Below are 27764 nucleotides of genomic sequence, written 5' to 3'. Positions count from 1 at the left end.
ATGCGAGGTTTGATCCTTGAAGAACAGGCCGGTAATGGAATGAGCGTCGTCGTGTTTATTGACAGGAGGGCCGAGTCAGAGGCGACACCGGTCTCGTGGCACGTGGGCCGGCCATGGCTGGAGCAAGCAGGCAGCAGCCACCCCACGTCTCGGCTTCTGCGCGTCCACCAGCACTCCAACTCCTACTCCAGGCAAGCCAGCATTCTCACTCCCATAGACATGAGACACCGAGAGGGAGAGAGAAATGTAATTTCTCTGGAAATATAAATTGCTCGCCATCAGCGGATTGAAGTTGGTCGATTGAGAGCAAGGCCCAACCTGAGGAACAGACCACACAGGTCAACCCTCTGCGCACACAGTTTTTCTCCAGTCCCAGGGTCGTGCAGTGGCAAGATGTTTACTCCCTCGCCTGGCATGCAGGAGGCCATGAGTTTGATCCCGACACTGGCGCCTGTATATTTGGAGTTTGCATGTTCTCTCCGTGGTCGCGTGGCTTTTTCGCCACGTCCTCTGGTTTTTCCCTCCACATTTAGAAACGTGTTTAGAGTATTAGGCTGCTATACATTTCACGTGATAATCCACTTTGTTGAGCTATCATTTGTGGCCATGTGGCTTCTGAAAAAGAGCTACATAGCTCAGTCGGCCTTACCTGGTAGAATTTTTTTTTAGTTTTACTCCCTAGGTGCCGCTCTCGGCCAGAGTGTCCCCCTTGCGTGCTTCTGCACATTCCAAGAGGCACATCCCTCTGAGCCTGGGATGGAACCTACGAACCTGGGACGGTCCCTCGTGGTACCAGCAGTGGCTCTAACCGTGTGGGGCAGTGTGATGCCCCCAGAGTGGCCCCGGTATACGCGTGATGGCATTGGTGAAAGACGGTGCATGTGATCCTGGATTGTGCCCTCATGTTTTTGAAGCAGGGGTCCAAGTGTAGGAGCCTCTTTTGTATTTGGAATGTCTGCTAAATTTGATAAAAATCCAAAAAAAACCTAACATTGATCAAAGATGATTTAATTTGCAATATTTTGCTCAACAGTTTACACAGCATTCAATTAGTAGGCATTCAACGTGAACTGGGAACTGCTTTGGCAGATTGCAAACAGATGAATTATAAACGATGTTAGGACTAAATCTTGACTTAAAGCTTTCGTGACTGCAGGAATTCATATTCTTTGGGTCTTTTGGTAAAGTCACGTTGATAGGTTTTGTGTTTGTTGTTTTTTGTTATTTTCTTTGAACCTATATATGTGACTTTACCGAAAAACCCAAAGAATACAGATTTTAGGACTGTTTCTTGAGCGGGATGAAACTTTGTCAAGCCCCTCAATGAACAGGTTTTCTAGACCAATGTTTCCTAGTCACAGTTTTTAAAACAGGCAGACCTTGAAGTGGTTTCAACTTGATTCTCATCAACAACATGTGTACTGATAATTGGTTCTTTACCCTTCTATCTGGCAACAAAACTGACAGTTTTGTTGCCAGATAGAAGGGTAAAGAACCAATTATCATATTTTTACTGGCAAATGAGGTCCCCATAGTGAACATGTGTACTATTAAACAGATGCAACTGGGTGGCTTAAAGTAAAAGGCAAGACGTACGTGAACAGTGTGGGACCACAACTCACATTGAACACAGCAGAAATGCACGGTGGTTTGCGGGTTTTTGGGTAATATGTCAATGGACGATATTAAGTGTAAGTAATCCATTAATATTTAATTAACCAGCATCTGTTTGTTGATATCTAAGCAAAACACAGTTTTTTCTACATTCCAATTATGGTTTCAATGGTAGTCGCCATGGAAGTGGCAGTTGCCCATGGTAGACAAGAGAGAGAGTGCATGAGGGCGCGCGACCTCTGTGGAGACATCTCCGCCACATCTCCGCCACGTGCCATTCTGTAAAGTCATCAACGCTGAGCTCCAGCAGCCACAGCCTGGCAAACACCTGTGGACAATGGGAAAACTCAGCGTAGGTTGACATGTGCAACGAAATACCCCTATTCACTAATTTATGATGTTCACTAATTAATGAGTCTCGTGAATTCAGCTGGTCGCTTTGGAGCTCTTCTATACATTAAATGTGATTCTGCATCAGACAAGATTTGAGACTATTTGCAAGCATAAACCAAGACCCGCTTGTTCGGGTAATCGTAAATGCACTCTTGCTCTCTGACCAAAATTCTAAGTGAAGGGATTCACCACAGCCGAACCAGCACGGAGTAACACGGAGTGAACTAACATGGAGTAACTTAGAGTAAACTAAGGGACGATAATGGGGGAATGTTGGGAATGGGTTGGGAAGCCTGTGGGAAGATGCGAGAGTGATGGCAGACGCGGTGGGAGATTTGAGAAACCGTGCGCTCACCTCGATATGAGAAGCCAGGTCATATTTAGAGCGCCGTCGGCTGGCTCACGGCCCACGCTGCCCTCGTAGGTATGACGAGACCTATGTAGGCCGCCCATGCGTGTTTTCTGTGCGTGGTTCTGTGAGAAAAGATAACCATTGACAAATGTCCCTTAATATTTAGGTTTTTGCAATTTTAGCATCCATATTGAAAACTGTAAACCTGGCAAACACTTTTGCACAATTTCAGTAAATGTTTTGTGCTCGCCAGTCGTCTTCTGGGAAACCTGGAAAATTTACCCTGAAACGTCGAGGCAATACCTTGAAACAGGTCTTATCTCGCAGCCAGTTTAATAATTTAGCAAATTATGGACAAATGAGATTCTTTGTTCTATTTATAAGAACATCTATAAGTAAATTCAACTCGCGTTTTATAGAATTTATCAGACAGTGGTACAGATGGCACCCTTTGCTATCTTTAGATTTTATAACCCTTGCAAATAATAGGATATATAAATAAGAGAGTGAAATATAAAATAATTTTCATTGACTTTAGGAAAACCTAATACCACTGTGGCAATGCTTATATTCCTTCCGTGCCACACTAACTTATGGCATTACTTGATTTGACAGTGATATAGCGGTTAACAGTCATAAGCCCAGTGGTAATACATTTATCATAGATTAACCCATTGGAGGTAATAATGAGGTGCTTATAATGAGTAATGTTTGTGGTGGTAATTGATCTGCTGTCTCTCACCCTGCAGTGAGTCGTGTTCCAGCGAGGCCAGTACCCAGCAGTTCGAGGGACCGAACCACAGAGGGAGCCCTTCGCGCTGGCGCAACGAAGGTGGCTCTCCCCAGGGCCTGGCCCAGCGCTTGCCGCTCGCGCATTCCACGGGCAGCATCGACCAAATCGTTGCGTCCCCCGCGCGGTGGACGCCCCGCAGCCGCACCGACTCGGCCTACAGCTCCCTCTCCACGCCGCAGCCGGGGGCGGACGCCGGGGCCGACGCACCTCCGGCGGCCTCGCGGGTGTGCCGGGTCTGTGCCGGCGGCCTACGTCCCGTCGCGGGATGCCGCCACTTTTCATCTGCGGAAAATCTCCTGGGCTCTTCGCAGCCCTCGCCCGCGTGGGAGGACGGCACCCGCCAGCCGGAGGGGCCGCCCACGGGCGAGCTGGCGGCCCGCGAGCGGACCCTGCGACGCGTGAGCGCCACCTCGGACCTCGCGAGCCACTCCGCAGCGAACAGGTGGCAGAAGGCGGCCGCGTCGTCGCCCCCGGTGCCACCGGCACGAAGGGACAGCCTCAGGTTGAAGCGGCACCTGGACCGGGGCTCCCCATTGTGCGGCACGGCACAGCCGGCCACGCTAGCCGTGTGGTCGCACCAGATCCACCGCGTCGTTTCGGGGCCCGTGCAGCCCAACAGGCCGTTGTTCGCCGACGTGGACGTGAGTCCCGTCGGTACCCACGGCGGGGAGCCGGACACGGAGAGCCGATATGTGCAGCGCACGGACAGTAAGGCCGCGCATGCGCAGCAGAAGGTGATGGCGCACGCAGCGGATCACCGACTGGGAAGCGGCAAACCGAAGCCTGCGGTACCGGCCAGACCCTCCAGAAAAACGTTCCACACTCCGCGCACGGATATGTGTGCACCGGAGGACAATGCGATACAAGTTTCACAGAACGGCGTTTACAAGGAAAACAGGCAACAGGCTGGACATGGGGGGACGTGCGTTGGAAATGAAGGCATCGTAAGTGGTGGGGTTTCGGCCGCCTTTTTGCATCAAGAAGATCATAACGGCAACTACAAGTCATCACACAGCAACAACGCAGCGCCACTGCCGGCTGATAGTTTACTGGGAAGCGGCGACGTGGCCGGAACGCTTGGACTAACAGCCAACGTTTACAACATCGTCCGGGTTCATTCACCCAATGATATGAGCAGAATTGGACCTAATGATTTTGCACAGCTCCGACGCGCTGAAAATTGGGGACCAGACTCACCTTTCCATTATGAGAACTCGATGCACACGAGAGAGGCCAGTGAGACGAGTGTAAATGATGTGAACTATCGGTCAGATTGTGCGGAGTCCGCTTTCGGCTCTGCGCATTCGGAGAGGTTTTTCTGCATGACGGCACAGCAGGTGCCCGAGCCTGGCAAGCCGGCTGGCAGGGCCCGTACGGACCCAGCGGGAGACGCCTGGCCATGTGCCACTCCCGCAGAGCAGCAGTTCCGGGCCTACAGGCTCAGGGGCCCAGAAGATGGCAGCTACTGTCGGCGCTCGGTGGAGCCGTCCACTCCGCACTCTGCTGCTGCCCCACACCCCCGGCACAAGACTGTCGACAGGACCAGGAGCAAGAGCAGCTCGGAGCTCAACAGTTCTGTGAGCAGCAGAGATCTGGAAACTGGCCACAGGCGGGCGCACGCAAGCTGGAAAGAGCACGACGACTCGTTTTCTGGTAGTTCCGGTTCTTTCAATCAGAGGTCATTTTCTTCTGAAGATGTCATCAGTGCTGAAAAAACCCCGATGTTGCACTTGTTATCGAAGGGCTACAGCAACGCATCTGTCAGTGATGCAGTTATTTATAATCTTGCATCGCCGATTAAATATTCATCACCGCTGCATATGCATTCCAGGAATTCTCATGGTGCCGTGGCTGGTGGTGCTGCGATGGAGATGGCACAAAAGGTGAATCTGTCTGGAGTCCGAAGCAGAAGTGTGGAGCTGATTGATAAAGAAGGCAATAGGGAAGACAATAATATTCCTTCTGCCAGCGATGAGGCATTCACGAGCTCTTACAGTCAGAGCATTAAGGCAGCACAGTCCAAGGTATTATCAGCAACCTCATTTAGTCGCAAAGACCTTAACTTTAAACCTGTGCAGGCTCCGCTTCTGTCCAATTTTTCTGGTTGTAATAAGACCACTAGATGGAATCACGTTCCAAGCTCAGGACAAACTCCGCATCCAAAACCCAAAAAGATGGAGCATCCGGTTCAGCAAATGAGCCTGGAGAAGCCAGCGCCACCACAAACACTGGACATGGAGACAAGTGCACGTGCGTTCCATCCGTACGCCCAGAAGCAGCTGAGTGCAGAGATGAAGAAACGCTCATACTCTGAGCCTGAGAAGCTGCACGAGATTGCCCGTCTCGCCCTGGCACCCGTACGCAGAATCGATGCACCGTGCACGGATCCCGACAATGAGTGGAGTAGCTGCGTGGATCACAGGAAGAGGCCGGAGCACGAGCACGGGGGAGGCAGCAGCGCACTTCAACACAGACCAGCGCTCTCCCGGCCGCCACTCCGCGAACAGCAGCACAACGCCCTGGCCGCCTTCATGGAGAGGAAGACGGGGAGGAAGCCCACGACCAAGGAGGCTCACCCTCTCAGTGCACCGCCTTGCGAAACCACTCGCAGATTCTTAACGCACCAGCCAAACTCGTATGAATACAGGAATTCATCGAACAATCTGGAGTCGGGCAGCCACAGTGGAAGTGACTCCACTCCCAGCCCCTTGTACAGACCCACTGCACAGCAAATGTCAATGTCTGAAATAAACTTGAACCACTCTGCCCTGAGGGAGCTCAATAGCAGGGAAGATGGAGTGCAGAATCTCTCCAGCAAACCATCACGCTTCTCCGATTCACTTTATTTATATCAGCATAAAGCTCATCATCCTCGTCCTCGTGGGGAATTGATGACCACGTCCAACTCCAACAGGAAGGCTGACAAGTTTCCCTCGGCAGAAGATCTGCTGGAACGACCCAGCCACCCCGTGCACGTCCGCTCCCGGTCCTCGCCATCCGACCGCATCATGCATCTGGTGAGTTGGGGAAGTGCAAGCAAGGCTCGAGTTCACCACTGGTTTTGTTTTCGGGGTCAACCATGTGGTAGGCTGCATTCCAGCATGAATTTGACATTTCTTCCAAACTTTAAATAGGTCGTGTCATTTGGGAAAAGATTAACAGGGACAGGATGGTGAGACAGTACCTGCGTGTTTTTTTTTAACGCAGTTTTATTTTCTTTGCTCATTGCAAGCCACCGCGATGGCCTGCGGCATGACTAGGATTCCACGCAGTGTGTGGGACAGCTGCGGCTCACTTGAAAGAGTCTCTCATGCCACTGCCGACTCCGGCGCAATTGCAGCAATCGGCTCTTTAGAATCATCGAGACGCACTTCATGGCAGGTGGCTTCACAGAGATGGGAATGTCTCTTGAGGGCCCTCAAGTGGGGGGGGGCCTTCGAGAGCCCCCCATTGGAGAGCCCCCCAGCTGTCGTCATGCAGTGACAGCGCCACTTGCGAACTTTTGACTTGCACTGACCGCTTGATGAGGCCACAGCAATCGCAGCGACACATTATGTGTACACTTGCGATCGCATGCTTTACATTTTACCGCAATTGTGCTGCTGTGAGGAATCTTATTTCACTTGGTCCATGAAGAACAACTATTTGAGATGCACTTGGAAGTGATTTAGTCATTTCAACTCGCCTACTCCCTCAGCCAAATGTCATATTTAGAGGAGTGTTTAGTTCTATGCCCAACGGTTTGGTGTCCGTAGCTGCAGTCGCAACACAGGAGAGAGAGTCTCTGATTTTCCACATGCACTAGGTGACTGATGTCGTGAGATAGAAAGAGTGCTGCAAGTTGTGGCCCCAGGGCACAGAACTGCTATGACTGCATTTGGCTTCTCTTTCCCAGCACCGTCCAGTGCTCCCTCTTGCCAGGCCGAGAGTGGTCTACACTTATCCTGTCTCAGTATTGAAACAAACTCTGTTGGGTTTGCCCAAATGAAGTGAAGGGACAATTGATACGATTCCCTTTGCTCAAGTGGCGAATGGACTCAAACCACCGCCTCACTGCTCCTAAGAGGCTGATGTAATCGCCGGATGCACGTCGGGGTGGGCGCGCGTCGGGGTGGACATTTGTGTGGGTGGACGCTCGTCCGGGTGGACGCTCGTGTGGGTGGACGCGTCGCCCCCCAGCGAGTATAAGGAGCTCAGCGGGGCCACCGCTCTGTTTCCAGTGCCCACCCTGGTGGCCTCCCACCCAGACTCTTGCCCCCCCCCACCTAACATTGTGCAAACATTATAAGCACTTTATTAGGCGTAATGCAAGTCTCATTGACCATTATTGAACGGTTATAAACATTTTAACTTAATTTAGTGTGCATTTTCATTTCATTTGAAGGTGCACAATTGCTATCAAGTTTATTTGTAGCCATAAAACTTGTGGTGCCATTCAGGTATTCTAGGCATGCATATAGTTTGAGAATAGTTGCACACTCGGCTTTAAACTCTGACTCAAGGGTGGTTGCGGCTGCTGCTGCAAGTCTGGGTGCTGTCTTGTAGTTTTAGTTTGGTGTTTTCATTGACCGATATTTTTTGTTGAAATTCATTTTAATATCACAATTCTTTTTTTTGCAATTTCCCTTCATTAGAATTTTAACATTCTCCTCTACCTTTATGCTCATGAACTGCTTACAAATAAAACACCCCGAAAAGAATCCAAATCATGAGGAGGTTTTTGCATTTTGGCAACTTTAGCCAGGCAATAGTGGGGCAATGTTGCCTGTATTCCCGCCCTGTGGAGGCAGCGAGGGTTGTTGGATCGCACACATCTTATGAAACTCCCCTCCTGTGGGCGTCGAGGAGGATCCCTACCCTGGCTTGCGACTGCCGTCTCCTCTCTCTACTGTGCGGCCGGGCATTATAAGTTGAAATTATTATGTCAGTGGTGAAAAGGCATGTGTCGGTGAATTGCAGAATGAGTAAATTTATTTTACAAAATATGTAAACATTATCCCGTCAATAATAAGGGCACTTTTCTAAATTACATGAGACACAAACATATACCAAACACAGGGATGCAGGCACTCGCACACAGACATACACACAAAGACAAATATCCCCCGTATAGCCTCATCAGACTTTTGGGGCAAGTGCTGTTAGTGAGCACCTATGAAGGCTGGCACGGTACATAAGGCGGTGGGTTGCCAGCACCAGGCCTGGCCGCCTTTGTCTTCCGAGTGGCGATGTTTACTCACCTCACCAGGTACTAATTTGAGTACCAAGTGTGAATTAAAGAAAATGCACACATATACGCTGGAGGAAAACAAATGTCCACAAGTGGCTTCAGCAGGCGAGCCAGTCAATAGCACAGCTGCAGCGCTTGCTCGTAGCACTCGCCGGCCTCCATCAAGCGGCAGTAAGTGTACGCAGGTGCAAGCGGCAGGCGCAGGGAATGTCACTAGGAATGTTTTGCTAGGGAACAGGCCTTGCGGTGGTCTTTAGCTTGGCCGTGTCTCTACTACGGAACAACAGCGCACGTGCCCACGCAGACATTTCATATGTGTAACCTTTCGACGTGCCAATGCGTGTTTCTGGCCGTGTGCTGTTGCGCTGCGCGTTGAACGCTTTGTGCTGTGTGTGATGCAAAAATCGCGTTCTCCGTGCTGAGACCCGTGTTGCGCCGAGTGCCCCTGCCATGTATTTTTTCTGCTCTTGTCTCATGCTGGGTCTGTCATGCAGGAGCCGACGGATGGGGAACTTGGTGTCGCCAAATTTAGCTGCATGCTCGTGCCGGCCTCCCGAGGGCATGAAACGCAACATGGGCCCATCCCAGCTAGGTAACCTCAAGGAATCCCTTTTTTGATAAACGACTGTTGGACTTCAGTTTCACGATGGCATGTGATATATGATCATCATCGGTTCTTTCTAACACCGCGCCTCCCATGCATGACTTCTCGACCGCCCTACAGCAGTATAGCCAATGAGACCCCCCAGTAGCAGCTGTCCCCTGTTTGGCGTGAGGTAAACACAGCACCGGCCAACTAGTGGGCAATTAGACTGGCAGTAGGGGGCGTTGTTGCTGTGTGGCTTAAGTTATTTGGGAATATCGAAAACGTCCACTGTGAAGCATACAGTCCGTGGGATTGATTTGTTAATCCACCCGTAATACTAACGAGGGCGGCCGCTTGGCTCGTACCGCCAACCTCTACAGCAAGCTGTGCACACTGGGCCACGTTACCGCCCCATGACGGCTACAGTGAAGTTTCTTGCTGCGTTATGAGTTTCTCATGCTCGCTCGGGTGTTCTGATGATGTCTGTACTGCCACACACTTGTTTGACGTTGTATGTTAAACACGTAGTTCGGAGTTTGAAGAACATTGGCCTCATGTCTCTCATGTAGAGACGCGGAGTAGATCATCAGTGGTGCCTCTTTTTCATATTCAAGCAAGAGGGACACTGCACTTCCACAAAAATGTCTCTAATTGATACATCGCTCGCACAACTGGTGGTCCGGTGGTGTTGTCGTTGCAGTAATTTTTTTTATATATTGGTGAAGCCTGGCGAGGGGATCTCTAGACCCCAATGCGCAGTGTCCCCCTCCCCTGCACTAAGTGGTTAATTCATAGAGTGACCACCACCACTACCTTTGTTTTCTTATCTGCGATGAAAATCCGTAATGTGCAAGAGCCATATCAAGGCAGTGTGGCATGTTAATGTGTCTGTGTAGAACGAGTTGCAGTGAGGACCCCCAAACAGCACTTGCTCTGTGTGCATGACCATCGACACACATTTATCTTCCTCTGGGATCGTGGAGCGACCTCACTCCCCATGTTCTGTGCCTGTCGGAATGTCCGTCAGTGGCTGTAATTTCGACTGCAGTGAAGGAATGCCGATCCACATAGCACAGTTGGTGAACCGGAGCCAGATGATGATTGTGCTGCGCACAGAATCTCGACTCTCACAGAGCAACTTTTCCCTTGGATCACTGGTGGCTTAGGCTAGTTTTGTCACTGTACCAATGTAAATTGACATTGGATGATAAATAATTAAATCACTTTCATTATTGACCTTAAAATGTAAAGCACAGGACACTCATACATCCTCAAATTGTAATTCACTGTGGACGTTTTTTGTTGTCCTTCCCCTGCACCTCTGATTAGCACGGTTGGCTATGTACGGTGCGAAAGAAGTTCAACATACATACACACGATTTAAACTTACACGAAAACTTTTTGGTTTAACGTGTCTTGCACGTGTTATATTTTCGGGTGTTTCGATGCTGTCTTATTCACCTGTTTCTGCCAAACATCTCATCCTCTCACATAACGCAGAGAAAAGGAATTCGGAGTGTATCCAGTGCCTTCGGGGACCAGGCAAAGCGGCACCAGCAGCAGCACTGAGAAGGGCGAATGGAGCTCACAACCGAGAGGTGTCGGGGATCATGCTCGATCCTTCGGTGTCCACAACCCACGATGGTCCAAGCAGCTGCCAGAACATCACGGAGATGAGAGGACATTTCCAGACATGACTTCCATAGGCTCGGAGAGCTGTAATTCATTGTGGAATGATGGCGGGAATTCAGTAGCAAGCCAGGTCCTTTCTAGAGTGAAAGAGAGGTCAAGAATCAAGACTCAGCAGGATCACTTACCGACTGCTGTTGGAGAAGCTGCCCCCCTCGGACAGAAGAGCCCAGCGAGGTCACTATCAGCATTTGAAGACGAAACGAGCCGTGGGGATTTCGAAAATGAAGCCAAGGTTTTGCTGGTGGAACACGAAGGCCATAAAAGCCACGCAAGATCAGAGGGGCACATTGCTCGTCCAGATGCTAAAGATTTAGAACCGACGGAATCGGCAGTAGCTGCAGGTCCTATGGACAGCCTCATGGAGGAGGCAGAGCTGATGAACCCTTCACCTCCACCTCGGCCTCCACTCCCTCATCCAGAAAGCCTGGGCTGGAGGCCAGCAGTTAAACATGGTCAAGTGCAATCGGAGATCTTAAAGTCTCAAAACACGAGCGCTTCCTCATCGTCTGGGGGGAGTTCTCAGACTCGCATCTTGTTATCTCAAAATCCAGACTCTCCATTTACACCATCTTCCCAGAATGAGGACGGTGACGATGATGTTTTCATGGATGTGGGGAGGGCATTCCCCCCACCCGTACCACAGCTTCCTGGTTCTCTGCACATATCTCTGTGAGTGCTGCATTGTCCACAACACTGCCCATATGCCGCACGAGTGCCTTCATCGTTTTCAGCTGCATCATTTACCATAAGATAACTTAAGCCACAGATACTCCACTGCTGAGAAAACGATTCCAGGGTAATTTTCTCACTCGTGCACTGTTGTTGTGGCTGTGTGGGTTACAGGAAGACAACATGCATAGTGCACCAAGACCTATATCAGCAGAGTTGTTATTCGGATGTACGAGCGAGGCTAACATTTACAATCGTATTCATATTGCTATGTAGGCAGTAGTTGTGTTATATGCAGTATTACTAAGCTCATGTTTTTGCGCTGCATGGATAATCGCTGGACTGCATGAGGTGATGAATGCTTACGCGATGTCTAATGGTCCTCAGTTCCTAACTGGAATGTCCCCGGTGGAGCCCAGAGCTGTCACACCCGGAGGCTTGGGCAGCGGTTTTGGCAGCAGTTCTGACCATTGGTTGTGTGGATTGGTTCACCAGTGTCGCTTGTAGATGCCGTTAATTAAGAACTGGTATGAAATTATAGTTTGTAATCGTGCATATTTCATTAATGAATCTGTTAATTCCTTTGAGAATCGGTGTAAAAAGCACCATTTTAAAGTAAAATTATGAGGATGGTTGTTAATGAGCAGACCTCATTCAACACCTCCTCTGGCCTGGTGGCTCAGTGGTTGAGTGAGCGGCTTGGAGTCAGAAGCTTACGAATTTAATTTCTAGTTTGAGGTTAACTCGGCCCATCATCCCTCCAGGGTCGATACAATTAGTACAACTTTGTAGGGAAGTCAAAATGGTTGTGTTATGGATAGACTCGTCCCCTGTCATAGTAATGAGGAATTATACTACTCGCTTAGGGCTGTAAACATGACAGGAGCACTGACTGCCTCTTCATATGTGGAAGTCACTTTTTTTATTCAAGGAAGGCCGATGCACATTTTACAGAGTTATGTAAATTTCCACATTTTGACAATTAAAATTTGATTTCTGTTCACTTCATTGTTTTTGGCCTGTGACCAAAGCTCTTGGAACGTACCTGGTTCTTTGAGACTTGGAAGCTAAGCAAGTTTAGGCCTGAATAGCGCTTGGATGGGTGTAGTAACCATTGTGCAGTGGAGAGCAGTGCAGCCAAAGCTCCTTCACCACCCTGCGGTGAAGTCGGGTCAGATAACCCTCACAGCCCCCATGGTGTACAGAGGCCTTCATCCAGCAGTGGATTGACAAACGAGCTGTACATTAATATGCGTACACATGCACGATGTTTGAACATGTAATTCTGAAACCGAGGGTCGCCTTAGCAAAAGCATTCACTGGCGGTGCAATGTACTTTCTCTTTTAGGGAGAACGCTTCCTCCTTTGGTGAGCAAACTGGCCGGTCCCAAACTGGCGTCTGCTCCCCTGCGCCCAGTCACCCTGCCTCCTCCGTGCCCCCCAGTGAGGGAGCTGTGGAAGTGGGGGGCGGCGACTCCGCTCTCCGCACTAGGACCCCCAAGAAGGAGCCGCAAGGGGCAGCCAAGCAGGGGGAGCCAGCCATCCCCGAGGCCACGCACGACACGGTGCCAGGTGCGTGTTTATGTTCTCTCCGTTCTCTGTCCGATGGCGTGTGGGTTTTCTTCGGATTTTTTTTCGGTTTCCTACCACATCGTATAAACACTCATTGAATTGATTCATACTTGATTTTTGGTTGAGGCCACATAGTGATCTGACCAAATGTATGTCATTAAGTACCCTCCACAACCTGACACAGCCAAATACATGTATTGTCCTGTAGTGTTCAGCTCACACCAGTATGTTGAAGAACAATTTTCACGAATAAATGTATCAATTAGGTATACAGCTTCTAAATTTTAAGTTTTCGTGACTGCAAGGATCCATACTTTTTGTTTTTTTCGGTAAAGTCACATAGGTAAAAAACTGAAAAAATGAAGTGATTTAATTTAGTTGTTTTAATTTTTTTATTGGAATTTACCTACGTAACTTTACCGAAAAAAACTAAAAGTAGGTATACAGCGTTTCGTGGCACTGTATCAAACATCATCAGGACAAGATCCAGGATGTCAGAGGAACAATCCAAGAAGATTGAATCATTCACTGTGTTGGCCAAATATCCCTATATAGTACCGAAAGAACCAAAGAATAATTCCTGCAGTCACGAAAGCTCCAAAATTAAGATTGAACCACTTCTACGGGGAAGTTCTAAGTTTACCTTTTTCTCTCTCTCTGGGTTTTTTGTTCTCTCTTTCTGCCTGTATATTTAGTGTACTTTTTTTCTGTCTACACTCGTTTTTTGTCGTTCTTATGTTCTGCTCTGTCTGTGTGTCTCCGTTCCTCTTGTTTTTTTATGTTTTGTCTTTCTTTGGAATTTTCACACTTAAATTCTAACTTAGCAATCTTAGAAATATGTAATCGACCAGGCTATGCGTTAATTGTGTGTTGACCGACTCTCTGTGTCGTATTACATAACATTTCGATATTTTGCTAGGTTATTTAATTTAGTGTGTTCTTTCTCCCTCTCTCCTAATGTTCAAGCCTGCGTACTTTACTACGCGTCTCTTCGTACTCATTGACATGTAAATTTTTTCTCTAACCCCTCCCTCTCTCTGCCTCCGCCCCCATATGTCTATTTAAGGCCACCCCACAGAGACGATCCCCCCTCTCTGTACCTGTGTTGCTCTCTCTATGTATCTTGGTGATATCTGTCTGCTTATATGTCTGTCTATAGTTTTCTGGTTAGATTTTATGTTGCTATTTCATTATACCTGATGATGATTGCTTGTGTTGCAATCGAAACGTCATATGCTATTATTTAATTTATTATTTTATCTTTATACTTGACTTTACCGAAAGAACCAAAGAATAGTACCATAGAGCTTAGGCATTTGTTGGCGCCGAAGTGATGGGTGACGTATATTACAATGCTGCTACGGCAATGCTGGGTTCTTTCTCCACATCATCGAATCACAGGAGAAGCTCAAAGGAGCGGCTCAGGAATTAACCATCAGAGGAGGAATTGCGACCTTCTGGGTTCCATATCCAATATTTATATTGATTTGTCATAGGTGTTTGTATTTTGTTAACCTTTGCATTCATGCAGATCCAGATGTGTTTGTCAGTTGAACTGGATGGGGTGTAATTTGCTTTTGTAATAAAGACAAGCGAAACGTTATTCATCTGAATGAGGCAGCTCAGGCCGCCGCGAAAACCGCACGAGATTCGCTCTGTCATTTCAGTCTATGCAAAGACGGCGTGCGCACCACTCGCTCGTCCTACGCAATGTGGCCCAGCTGGGAAGTGATTGAGCACAAGGGCAGAGTGTGGCTCGATGGCGCTCGGGGAGGTGTAGTGAGTCCAACTGAGTCGCAGACGTTGTTCTTTAGAGGAAACACTTTTATTGTAACATCAACCCGTTAACACAAAGGGGTAACTGCCCCTTCACCAGATACAGCCTAGGGTGGTGACCACCCTGCTAACTACTTTATACGGAGGAGTTACATCGACGAAGGGTCAGACCCTCACTCGGGTCCCCGACCACGTGTTGATGCCTCGTAGAGCTTCCAGCTTGTAGACGTGGAGCTTTCAGCTTGTAGACGTGGAGCTTCCAGCTTGTAGACGTGGAGCTTCCAGCTTGTAGACGTAGAGCTTCCATCTTGTAGACGTGGAGCTTCAGCTTGTAGACGTGGAGCTTCCAGCTTGTAGACGTGGAGCTTCCATCTTGTAGACGTGGAGCTTCCAGCTTGTAGAACGAAGAACCCCGGTCCCTCCCAGGGACCCACCTTGTATCCCCTCGGGTCGGGGCCGCTCCGCCCTTGGCCCCACCCGCCTTCTCGAGTTTTCTAGCTCCCTCTCGATCCCTCTCGAGAGCTCTCCATCGGACACGTGATCACCCCCTAGCCCCCCACCTGGGGCCTTCTCTGTGGACACTCCGGATTACGTGTCTACGGGGTCAACCAGAGTGCCATGGCCCGGGGCAACCCTGACCCTGGGCTGACACTCTCCCGCTCCCCCTGGTGGGAGCCCGCACTACACGCTATGCGTGGTGCCCGCACTATCCCAGCGCTCACCAAGCCCTGCTAGGGCTGGTACTAACTACACCCACCTACGGGGTGTACGCGATGACGGTGCATCGCACGCCGTGCTGTGCTAGAGCCGGCCTCACACAGCAACCCACCCGGTGCTGTCCGCGATGTAGGGACATCGCACGCCACAGCCCTCTTGGGCCGGCACCATACAGTGACATCCCCGATGTCACTACACAGGCGTTAAAACCAGCAACTTTAATTCTACTAAATTATATTGAAATAATTAAGAACCCCTATCACTGATATATATATGTAGAGTGCATAAATATGATAGTGTAGACCCTGTATTCCACGTGGATAGTCTGGGACTGTTGTTATTGTTCTTCAGCCTTGCGCAAGGTTGCATTTAGCTTTGAAAAATCGTCAGGAATTGAAATATTTTTGCAAAGTTACTTATATTTCATCATGGGACCTCTTTTGTCAGTACCAAAATATGATAATAGGTTTTCCCTTTTTTTATGGCAAAAAACAGGTTTTCAGATGTTAAAAGACCAAACTGAAACCTTTTACAAGGAATCATTTCTGCATTAACCACGGTACTTGTGGTCAGAATGCAAACAAAAACATACTCTGATAATATATGCATTGTCTTTGAAACTGATTGGTCCACACCAGACAGCTTTTTTTCGAGGTTTTCGTGACTTGCTTACCTTTCGTACAGTTTCTTCTCCAATTACGCGGTTGTTGCATTCCTGAAGAACAGCGCGTTATCGAAAAATGGCGTTATAATACCCTTTGATTCAATTGGAATTAAGCAGTTACGGGTAGTAGGTTTTCGAAAACGCCAACATGACTAACATTTATCTTGATAATTTGTTATATTATTGTTGATTTGTACGTGTTTTTTTATAATTACAGTGTCTTACACAGTATATTTGGTAAAGCACAGTCTGCGATAACATGTGAAATGCATATGCAGGCTGAACAAAGAAGCGTGGGTAGCATCTAGAAGCATTCACGAGCATCGCGCCTTGTGCGATGCTATGCCGAGGCAGCCATACATCCGCTTATGCCTATTCACGCGACGTAATTCTGTTCACTCAATGGCGTTATATCCAATTCACATCCGCGTTATAAAAAATGTGTTCCCTAATACATTCATCGCATTATATCCAATTTGCGTAATAAAAACATGCAGCGTTATAGCAGAACAGACTATACTTTGAACTCGTATCAGTTTTTATATTGTTTGTTGTTCTAACTTTTTTATCTACCCCTACTGGACGTCTGTAAAAAAGAGCTTCATAGCCCATCCGATTCCAGGTTACCAACGGGCCCATTCGTTTCGAATGTTATTCCATGGGTTTTTAACTCAGAACCCATCCTATAACAATCCCTTTCTCTAAAACACACACAAGATCGATTTTCTAGATGCCATTTGTTACCATTGCCATGGGATGATATCCGCCTGTCCTAATCAGATCTCTCTTACCGCTTTGTTTCAGGAGAACGTGGTCAGCCTGCCCTGCTCACTCCGATCGCCGGACATCCACAACAGCGGCCCAGGAAGAGGAGACCTAGGCCGGTGCCGGATGTGGATGAGCGACATGCCAGGGAGCTGCTGGTGGCTGTCATGAAGGCCATGGCCGAAGTTGAGCCAGGGGTTGGATTTCCCGACCTCCTGCTGCCCGAGAACCAGGCACACGCTGCTGCACACATGATGGAGGAGTTCTTCCCAGAGATGGAGGAAGCACTGGAGGAGGAGGAGGAGGAGTGGGAGGAGGAGGACAATCACCGCCCCCCCCCACAAACGTAGGACCGCCATCAAGCGCACTGCTCACTTCAGACACGTGTAGCACTCGTTCACGTTGCTCTCACACAGGAACACAAGATTAATTTCATCTCTTTTGAGCCCCGCTCTCAAATCACTGCTGAACAAAGGGCTCCCCATGACGTGCCAGTCATGGGATTTGTTTGATCAGTATGTGTTGGTGACGGTGGTGAGGGAGGACCGGTTTGGATAAAACTCGCTACTGATTTAGATAGGTTTCATTGCGCAGTGTACAAACCACTGCACTACCATTCCGAAAGTGAAACGTACTTCTCATTTATGAATCAAATTTATTTTTGCAAGTCTTGAGGCTCAGTGAGGTGATTATTTGTATATATGTAGAATTTCTTTCGCACTGTACGTCGCCAACCATGCTTATCGGAGATTCTTGCTATAACACTTGTCATTGGTCACAACACAGACCTATTGTTAGATTGGATCGGGGTTGCTGAGAACAGGCCTTAAAAACCCAAGATGCCAAGCAGACCAGCAACAAAAAGTGCGATTTAAGGTGTAATATCTACATGATGAGAGAAGGCAAGACAGCTAGTTGTACGAAGAGGATAATTTAAAGTTATGATTTTACCACTGTCAGCTGGTTACAGGTGTCTGTCCTCTATATCGTATCTCTGTGAGAGAGTAGGAGTGGCATTGAAGCCTCCACTCCCATGACATTGTAGAGCAAAGGGCCTCACCATAGCATTGGCCTCGATGAGAATGGCCGACATTCTCCCTGTACTTGGGGAGCCTTGCTATGGCCTGGCAGGCTCCCGAGCGCATTATCTGTCCCACGCATCTCTGCAGAGGAGACGAAGCGTGCACGAACATTCCGTGCCTTCCTTGGCGTCGTAAGGTCGGACACTGCCGTGGTGGTGCCTCTCCTCCCGCGTTACGTGGTCCGGGTGTCACACCGGGGAGTATAGGACTCGCAGCTTGAGATGTCGTTGTCCTGAGACTTTTCATTGTCTCACCTGTAACTCCCTTCCCTGTAAACACATGGGGCAGGCAACATCACAAACGAGTTCCAGGTGTGCCACCGCAGCGTCGTCTCGTGGTGACCGATTGGCGGGTGTCACATGTGTGCAGGACACCGTGCCAATGGGAGCTGTCCGAGTAACGTGTGGTTAGATATTCATCTCGCACGCCTGGGGGCATTCTCTCAGGAGGAGCATACGTGGGATTTGGATGTCTGCGCTACGTGTTCGATTGCAACAAATCAAATCGGAGTGAGGGATAGGCGGAGGGAGCGACATTGCACACGGATTTCACAACGTGCGATCTCCATCTCTTGGTTTCTGCTGCAACCTGTGGAGGGCACTCTGAGCATTTCGTCTCCCAGCAGACTGGTGTACGATCGTGCAAGCCCAAGCAGAGCGTCCAGCGCATCTCCACAGCCCTGCGACACCTCCACGCCAAAAGCTGCCCCTGCTGAGCAGACGTGTTGCAAGGAGGGCCCCCAAAACAGCGCTGGGGACAATGACAACCCCCCTCCCAGCCAGGCAGCAGACGTGGACATCACCAACATGAAGGTTGCGCCACATTGCAAAGCATTTTTTCTGACTCCATTAAACCTTTAATGTTCACGGGGATAAGTTCCTATAGAATGGCATGAATATTAATTTTACGAATATGAATACGTAAAGCATATGAGGAAAATTCAGTTTAACACGTAGACTTTCGCGACCAGTATTATTCATAATGAAGGTTTTTGAGATCGCGTTATTTTTAAATGTGTCGCAACCCTCCACCACCCGACACGGCCAATTAGTAAAAAATGTGTCACGTTGACAAAAGACAAATATTTCACTACTTTAGCCCACCGGTGTGTTGAAGAGTGGATCCATAACATTTACAATTTGAGTGACGTTTCGTTATATTTGACAGACGGGACGTAACATTAGCGTAAGATTAAAAGAACACCAAAGGAACATTAAATTATCGTAAACACAGCTGTCAGCAGTGGCAAAGCATGCTTGCCAACAAGGACATTCAATTGATTTTGATAACGTTGAAGTGTTATGCAGAACTAATTATTACTGACCAAGATTAGTTAGAGAATCAATTCAAATTAATAATTCAAATAATTTTAATCGCTGTGATAGCTATAGACTCAGCGCAGCCTGGAAGCGTATTATTCAGTAATACACAACACACATTGCAATTCCTTACAGGTGAGTCACATGCTAAGTGGCTGATTACTGATCTATTACATAATTACTCTTTGGTTCTTTCGGTAAAGTCACGTAGGTAGAAAAAAAAAATCACGACGTTTCGATCGCAACACAAGCGGACGTCCTCAGGCGTAAAAAAGAATCCAGCAGTGGAACTGCTGAACCAGCGAGACAGCTGTTACAACAAGAGGTTATTTATGTGGCGAAGGGAAATCAGGTGGGGTTTGAGCTGGAAAGGAATTCCATCTCCAGACGCAAGCACGTCAGTTGTGTTTTGAAACACCCTGTCAATTATATACTAGCTTTACTACCCGGCTTCGCCCGAGACTTGGATTCTTGTCTTGGATTAATACACGGCCTACGCGGAGGGTGGGATGCGTGACGTCAGCAGGCACACTGCGTAACGCTGCCGCATGCGGGTGACATCACAGATGTGACGTCACCGCTCACTTGCCGTACAAAATATATGCAATATTGCGCCCCCCCCCCCCCCCCCCCCCAAAATACAAAAATCAATTTTTATACTTTTTGCATTGTGTACAGTCTGGAAGCTAACCACATGCCTAATTTGAAGTTTGTTGCATGTTGGGAAGTATGCTAAACATTTCGAACAAATTTCCCTTTTATCTATATTATATTATGTACATGTTTTCCATGATGATTGGGTCCTTAAACAAGACATGACGGTCGAGTGTGTCACAATGAAGGTGCCTCGTGAGCCCTGGGTAATAAAGTGACAACACTTAAGATGATTTGGGGACTGCTATACATTTACACGTGATAAGCCACTTCGTTGAGCTAGCATTTGTGGCCAGGTAGCTTTTGAAAAGTAGCTGTATAGCTCAGTGGACCTTACCTGGTGAAATAAAAATGGTTTAGTTTTTAGTTCAACAGAATTTTCAGACTCGGCGGGGCTGAAGTCGGTAAATAATTGGCATTATTTAATTATCTTTCCTGAAACGCCACGCCATGCAGGCAGTTGGGTTATTTGACATGATTTCTTCTGCACTGCCCTCTACTGTCCACATTGCCTACCGCACCAGTTTAATGTATGGTGGTCACCCACACGAGCATTTTCCAGGCTCAATCCCACTTTCCTTCTGAGGTCTGATGGGATCGGGCGCATTCCGTGTGATTTGATCATGGGATGGTATGGTTAGTCTGCAGCAGCACGCCCTTTACATGCCCATGTTTGGGTGTACAAGGTTAACATACAGGTACAGCCCTGCAATTTCTCGCTCACGCCACTGCTGAAAGGGCCTCCTCTCGAGGGATTACTGGAACGCACCTGTCGAGGTTATTTTGGCCGACCCTTCCATGTTAGCGAGGCTGTCTTGGAACAGGTGTGAGTAGCCACACTTTACCCCACGACGTGCAACCTGCCAATCGACTAACTGTTGGGTGGACAGACGCAGGGTGAGTTAAGAAACGTGCCCATCGTTTCAAATGCCATGCCGATAGATCAAAGCGGCAACCTCTGGATTGCAAGTCCATTTTACCTCCCGTGACACCATGCCGGCACAATACGTCGAAATGCCTCGGGCTTAATTTCTCACGCGATATTTTCGATCATGCTGCTAGGCTGACTTGAAGTAATGGTTATCGGCATAAGGCACTACCACAGGAGCACAGGGTATGCCTATCTGTATTAATAACATATTACTGTAGCCTATATTACTATAATGATATGATACTGCAGAATTTTTTTTAAAAAATAAGGCAAGATGGATGGAGTGTGCCAAAATAATTTCTGCATTGGACTGCTCGGGACTGTTCCAGCTGAAATTAAGCACCTGTATGTGCCCTCCAACATCTTGTGAAGTGACAACAATCTCCCGTGCGTGCGTGCGTGTGTGTGCGTGCGTGTGCGTGTGTGCGTGCGCGTGTGTGTGTGTGCGTATGTGTGCGCGTGCGTGCGTGTGCGTGTGTGTGTGTGCGTGCGTGCGTGTGTGTGTGTGCGTGTGTGTGTGGCTACAGGAGGAGCTGCTGCGCTGTGTGGAGCGGCAGCTCGAGCGCCTGAAAATCGAGCGGGCACAGCTGGCAGAGCGCGTGGGCAGCGCGCGCTCCCTCACCCGTGCCGTCGAGGCGGCCGTCCAGCAGCGCTGCCGGCCGAGCGAAGTGGACAAGTTCTCCCAGCTCATGTCTGACATGGACACGCTGGTGTCCCTGCTGCTGTCCATATGCGGGAGACTTGCGCGCACCCAGAGCGCCCTGGAGGAACTCGGGTCTGACGGGAACCCTGAGTGCAGGGTGAGTAGGAAACATATCATGATATGTGCCATGGTTGGTCGCCATCGCTTTGCGGGAAGAGCTGAAGGCGCAGCTCCGTAATTATCGGTTCGCGCCACCACTGGAAGAAGGAGCCCCTCTAGAGGGTATTTTGGCCTACTCTTTCACACTGGCCAGATGTCTTTAATAGAGTGGGATTATCCACACTTGACCACACCACACGTGACCTGGCGACTGACTCTGGTTGAACCCGTTTATGCTACTGGGTGGACAGAGGCAGTGGGGGGGGATTGAAGAAATGTGCATCATTGTTTCAAACGCCTTGCCGTAAGATCGAACAGGCAGCGTCGAGATTGTGTGTTCACTGTTACAACGCGGCAGAAATGAAATGCGTTAAACACTGTTGTAATTGCTTTGTTTTACGTAGCAACATTTAACGGGCTTGTAAGTGCCTTACGCACTCCAAAACATGGAGGCAATACCAAGGCAATATTACCCTTTAGGTGTTTGGAGATGTGTATTTCAGTCTTCGCAAGTCATGTTTGAATGATACTCATGGCTTTGGACATGTGCTGCACTTTTATCAATCGGAGATTGTCTGGCTGTGAAGTATTTAAAAACAAATTATTGTATATGCGATTGATGGGCATGCCTGTTATTGCATGAGAGCGTGTAGCTGTTGTATGACCTAATGATATGGTGACACTGCGCTGGCAGTGGTGCACAGACAACAAAGAGCTCAACAAATTCGTCAATAACACCGTGTGGCCTGAAAAGGAAAGAATAAAATAATCAACTTTTTGAGTAATGGCCCTTCTTTATAGCACATAAATAGAGGCAAGAGTGATCTGTCTCTTATCTATCTCCCATCTCTCTCCTGGCATCTTTATTCATGAGTAAGGGACAATGTCCAGGACGTTACGTCTTATATCTGTTTCCTTTTTGAAAATTGTGGCGAGCCTCCCTCAATGCTTGTTTTGCACCACATTAATTGAGGTGCAGCTCAAGTTTTCATTGGTAGATTTATTTAAAAGTAGCACTGGTATTTTGGTGCTGCACATATGAAAATCAAGTGATCCTTGATATTTGTTTGTTAAATGTTGGGCCTCGTCTTGTAACCGTCTTGTTTCACGTGATCCTTCATCTACACTGAGCAGCGGTCGCTGGAGATCAAAGCACAAGATCTGCGCGTGAAGCGCGAGGACGCTCGGGATCTGCAGCAAGCGCTCAAGCGGCGAGAATGCTCCATGGCGGCCGTGCTGGCAAGCCGCTTGGACGACCGGGAGATGAGCGACTACTATTACCTGACGCGCCTCAAGCCGGCGCTGCTCATCGCTCACAAGCGACTGGAAGAGAGTGTACGTCTGCGCGAGCAGCAGGCCCGCGCCGTGCGCGAGAGCCTGCCTTGGCAAGTGGCACGAGTGGGCGGCATGGAGGTCACGGACGGTGAGCTCGGTGCCGCTCCGTATGTGCCGGCCTTGCAGACCTCGCAGGCCTTGCCGTTGTCAGACTCTTTTGCACCGGCTGCTTCTGCCACTCCCACCGCGCTGTGAGGTTCGTGTCGTGTTTTACTGCGAGTCCACCAAAAATTGTGTCTTTTAGTAATAATAAGTTTGTTCAAAAGCATTTTGCACAGTTTGTGATTGTACAACCATCAGCACTCTTTATTTAAATCCTATAAATCTTATTCCTTGCTCCACCAAGCTAATGCCTTCCAGTTTTGGGTATAATGTTGTTATCTTCTTTCCTAAAAAGTGTAATCTTTGAAGATTTGTAAATATTTTTTTAAAGCTACGATATTACAACTTCAGGAAGCAAATGGTTGTGGTTGGCGAACACAATGACCTGCTCCCTGCAGCAGATCATCATCTTCTAGAACTGCATTAGTGTAAAATATATTGTTGTTCACCAGGACCACTAAGCTAATATTATTGACAGGCATCATGGCAAACTCTTTACATTTGGGGTCGGTGGATCAGGAAAACTTCAGCGTGCTCTGGAACCAACCAACATGTGGACAGCAGTGGTCACTGGGTGAAGGCACATCAGGTGGGCTGCTGGCCTATACGACTTTGAAGTGTCATGCCATTGAATACATGGGGTTTATCTGTGTATTGGTATTTGCCAGTCTGAAAAGTTAACTCATACATACTGACCATCCTTCCCAAGCAGGGTCCCTCGTAAAAAGATTCCTGAAATTCAGTGAAGTTTGCCTTCACTGATAGATGCATGAGACTTTCAATATTTGCAGGAGGTGGACACTTGTAGTTGCCACACATTGTTAATTAATACCGCCGATTATTATTTAAAAAATCCACTATGTGGAAAGTAAACGCTCACGTGATGAGATGATAATCTCTCGATCGCAAGTCCGATCGGAAAAGCCAAGCGCACGGGCATGAAACGTGCTTTAGGATATCACTTCTATCAAGAATGATGGAATAATTTTTTTAAGTTAATATTTATTACGTCTATTAGTTATTCTGTTTCAATGTTTTAACTTAAAAATCTACTACCCTGGCGACAAAACACTGACTTCAATCTGCTATTAGTGGTTTGTTTTGTCATTTTTTTTTTATGAATGTGCGTGTGGCATTGGTTAAAGAACTGAGAATTGTTCCATATTTGGAACCCCTGTTTATCAAAAATGCATATCCCCAGCAAAAAGTAAATACATTGGCCAAACAAACTTACCTCGCAGCACTTCATTGTCAAAGAAAACTGCCCCACAGATAATGGCCTTGCCTGGTGATGTAACTCACACTTTTCCATCTTCAAAGCTTTGGCATTTTAAAGCTTTTCCATGCCAAATTACAGAACTGTATACATATATTTTGGGGAACATTTAACACATTAGGGAATTCCATAAGGTCATCAGTGTGTCAGCTGTTTTTTGTGGAAATGAGTTTACATTCCCAAATAATCATCTAAACAAATTCTGCCAATTGTAGAACCCATTCCAGCAGCTCGGCTTTGATAAATGGTTCAGTCCGAGGGCTACGCAGTGGCTGGGCCTGTCCAGGGAGATGTGGAATTGTCCATGAAGCATGCTTCACCTACCCCTCTTCACGACGTGATTAATTTAAATATCACAATTTTGGATCACAATTCTATTCAGGAATGCCTTTTCTGCTTAATTTGGTTGTTATCTTGTTCTATCGTGTTCATTCCATTACCTTCAAGGCATACACGATTTATATCATAAATAGTTCTTACACGTGAAATTTTATGCTTGTAATGTGAGTGTAGGATTCCATTTTGATTGAGAAATCATTTCACACTGAGAGGCACACCCTTCCACAGCAACAGGGCTCAGAGCGAGCAATATCCGCCGTGTCTTTTGCCTCGCAGGGCAAATTCCGCTCGAGCATCTGGCCCCAACTCTGCCGCATTGGCTCGAGGCTTCCTGCTGCTGTGGCTAGGTTCCAAGCAATGAGGAACTCGTTGTGTGCACGTGTGCTCGCAGATGCCAGTAGTCACTCGCACGCTAGGAGTTTAAATTTTGTACAACGTACAGGGTGGGCGGCAGGTCCCTAAATACATTTCTCTCCTTAAGTTCATCGGAACTTTGCAGACAGGGTTATCGGGGTGTCTGGCGAACCGTTTGTTGCAAGAAATATGCGTTAAACTTTCCATGTTTTATGTATTTATGCATATTTCTATGCATTGCTACTTATGTAGTGTGCATATATGCATGATACATACGTGTATACTGTGTGCATATATATAGACATATATTCCACGCTGATGAATAGGATGACAGTTTGCGAAATTACTCCACAAAGTTAGACACACACAACGCGCGTACAGACCGAGACCTTTCTCAAGTCGGGACAATGTCTCAATGGAAATCCTGCCCCGGGACTGGCTCCCATCTGCTGAGCGACGAATGCACGTGGACATCTCGGGCCATGTTTTCCATCCGGCAGCACAGCTCTTAAATCTGAGCAAGCCTTGAGCACAATGTATTTCACAGAAATAGTTCCCTGTGCTGCGCATGTCGTTCCAGCTCAGGAACTTTACTCCCGGTGAACTCAGGGCTGGAAAACGTTCTCAAAGATATTGGTTCAGTAGCCTAATGCAATATTTGCCGTATTGACACATTTACATAATGTCGAAATAATAAAAAATGTGTACATAATGTATTTGTTTAATTATTGACCGTAATTTCAACCATTATGATTATAATTTCGCATTTAAATGAGTTTAACAAATAAATGGCCTTAAATCAGGCCCTTAATGGTCACGCATGGCTGGGCTTTATCTTTGTCCACAATCCATTGCAACATGAGTTTGTAAGTGTCAGCTGTGTTTCACTGCATATCTCAAACTGTTGCATTAAAAACTGACTTGTTTCAATAGCGAGTACCAGCATGGGTGTACAAAGACACCCAACTCTCATTTTCAACAATCCTTAAATTGGGCAAGAGTCTGGAAAATTGTTACTCAGTACAGGTACACAATCTGGGTCTATTTGAATCCAAGCAATCCGGTGCAGTTTAGAGGAATTTCACTCGGTGAAATTCAGGGAGATATTGGTTCATCACGTGATATATTAAACATTTCTTATAGAACCCAAGCCATTTTACAAATCCGTTGTCTTTCAAGGGGATGTACATTGATGGCTAGAGCTTTCTGTCGTAAAGTACACTATTTACATGTGTTTTTGTAAGGCACAAAGAGTTTAGGATCAATCAACCAAATGTTATTTAATATAGCGCCCTTCACAATAGAATTGTTACAGCACTTACATGTAAACTTAACATTACATAATACAAATTTTAGATACACAAAATAGTAAAAATTTTACAAAGTTCAAAGATATATGTAAAATAGATTATAAAATACATATTTGGTCTAATTAAAAACCACAACATCTTCCTTATTCGATGGTGTTCATTGTACACTCCACTTGAACGTGATGTCGACCAGCACACTGCACCCCGAATACTATACATCCAGATACCGGACTAAGAATCCTAATATTCGGACTATGAACCCATAACCTGGACTATGGAAGCACAAACTTGAATTAGCAACCCAATAAGCCCAGACCACGAGCCCACAAACACGGTGGCGAGATGTTAACTACATTGCCTGGTATACAGGATGTCGTGGTTTCGATCCAGACCCTGACACCTGTATATTTGGAGTTTGCATATTCTCCCTCCTTTAGAAACATGAGTTTAGAGTATTTGGCTGCTATAGATTTCCACATGATAAGCCACTTCATAGAATTATAATTTGTGGCCAGGTCGCTTCTTACAAAGAGCTATATAGCTCGGTGGGCCTTCCTTACCTCATAAAATAAAGAATAGTTTAGTTTATAGTTTGAGCCTAGAAACCAGCAAACCTGGAGTATGAACCGAGTTCAATGCACAAAATGACCATCAATGACTAATGTCAAGTTGTCAGACCAGATCACGCCACGGAATTATATTAGACCAAGGAGATGGGTCTTCAGCAGCCTTTTAAATGTGAAAAAACTACCAGCTTCTCCGATGTCATTTGTGAGGTCATTGCACAATTTGGGAGCCAAACAACGGAATGAGCGCTCTTCCAAAGTAACACATCTAAAGTATTCATAATAAAGGCTTTTTGGGTTAGATCGCATAACTATTAATGTGTCATGAACCCACTACCACCCTACACAGCCAATTAGTTAGGGTTGTCACGTAAACAAAACGTGCCAGTTAGTGACTACTTGAGCACACGGGTGTGTTGTAGAGTAAACCCACAACATTTTCAATTTGAGTACGACGTTTCGCTAGGGATTACAACCAGCTTCATTAGGAAATTTGCCAATTCTGGAAAATGTTGGTTTACTGTCACTAAAAAGTATTCACTAAATATTTCATAACACTATAACTATCTTAATCCGAGTCACCGTCTCCCGAGTCGCTACCACTTGAGTTCACCCTGTCTGTCGTACTCTCATCCACCTGACAGCCAAATAAAGCATTCATCCATTCAGTGCCAATAAAATGGCTACTAAATGGTGAAGTAATCAGTGGTGGTCCTATGGGAAGAATCTCCCTTGCTAGAGTATTGTGGAATTTCCCCTACTGGTTCAGGGTTATACACAGCAGATGACCTCTAATTCCTCAATGCTCATGAGTGAGAAATGACTTTGCCTTTGAGTTGCATTGAAGTCGTGGTTCCTGCCCATTTTGGAA

The 27764-nt window shown here is 47.3% G+C and overlaps 1 protein-coding gene across 1 annotated transcript; it reads left to right on the top strand.

The window, feature by feature from the left end:
* On the top strand, positions 1-25834 carry LOC133345669 (protein Shroom3-like). Its single transcript, XM_061556629.1, has 9 exons — positions 1-191; positions 3109-6169; positions 8877-8974; positions 10469-11329; positions 12678-12901; positions 16863-17169; positions 18531-18717; positions 21337-21609; positions 22746-25834. The coding sequence occupies exons 1-9, from the start codon at positions 1-3 to the stop codon at positions 23139-23141; spliced, it is 5598 nt and encodes a 1865-aa protein (XP_061412613.1). The 3' UTR covers positions 23142-25834.
* Positions 25835-27764: the final 1930 nt, after the last annotated feature.

Source organism: Lethenteron reissneri, chromosome 22, assembly GCF_015708825.2.
Source record: "Lethenteron reissneri isolate LAM-NWPU_2019-01 chromosome 22, ASM1570882v1, whole genome shotgun sequence".
Classification (NCBI taxonomy): Eukaryota; Metazoa; Chordata; class Hyperoartia; order Petromyzontiformes; family Petromyzontidae; genus Lethenteron; species Lethenteron reissneri.
This window is presented reverse-complemented; position numbering and strand designations above follow the sequence as displayed.

Excerpts from the sequence above, each read along its gene's own strand:
- LOC133345669 (XM_061556629.1), top strand. The coding sequence starts at position 1 with ATGCGAGGTTTGATCCTTGAAGAACAGGCCGGTAATGGAATGAGCGTC. Across the intron at positions 17,170-18,530 it reads CACCGCCCCCCCCCACAAAC|ACTGGTGTACGATCGTGCAA; the intron begins GTAGGACCGCCA and ends GTCTCCCAGCAG. Across the intron at positions 18,718-21,336 it reads TGGACATCACCAACATGAAG|GAGGAGCTGCTGCGCTGTGT; the intron begins GTTGCGCCACAT and ends GTGTGGCTACAG.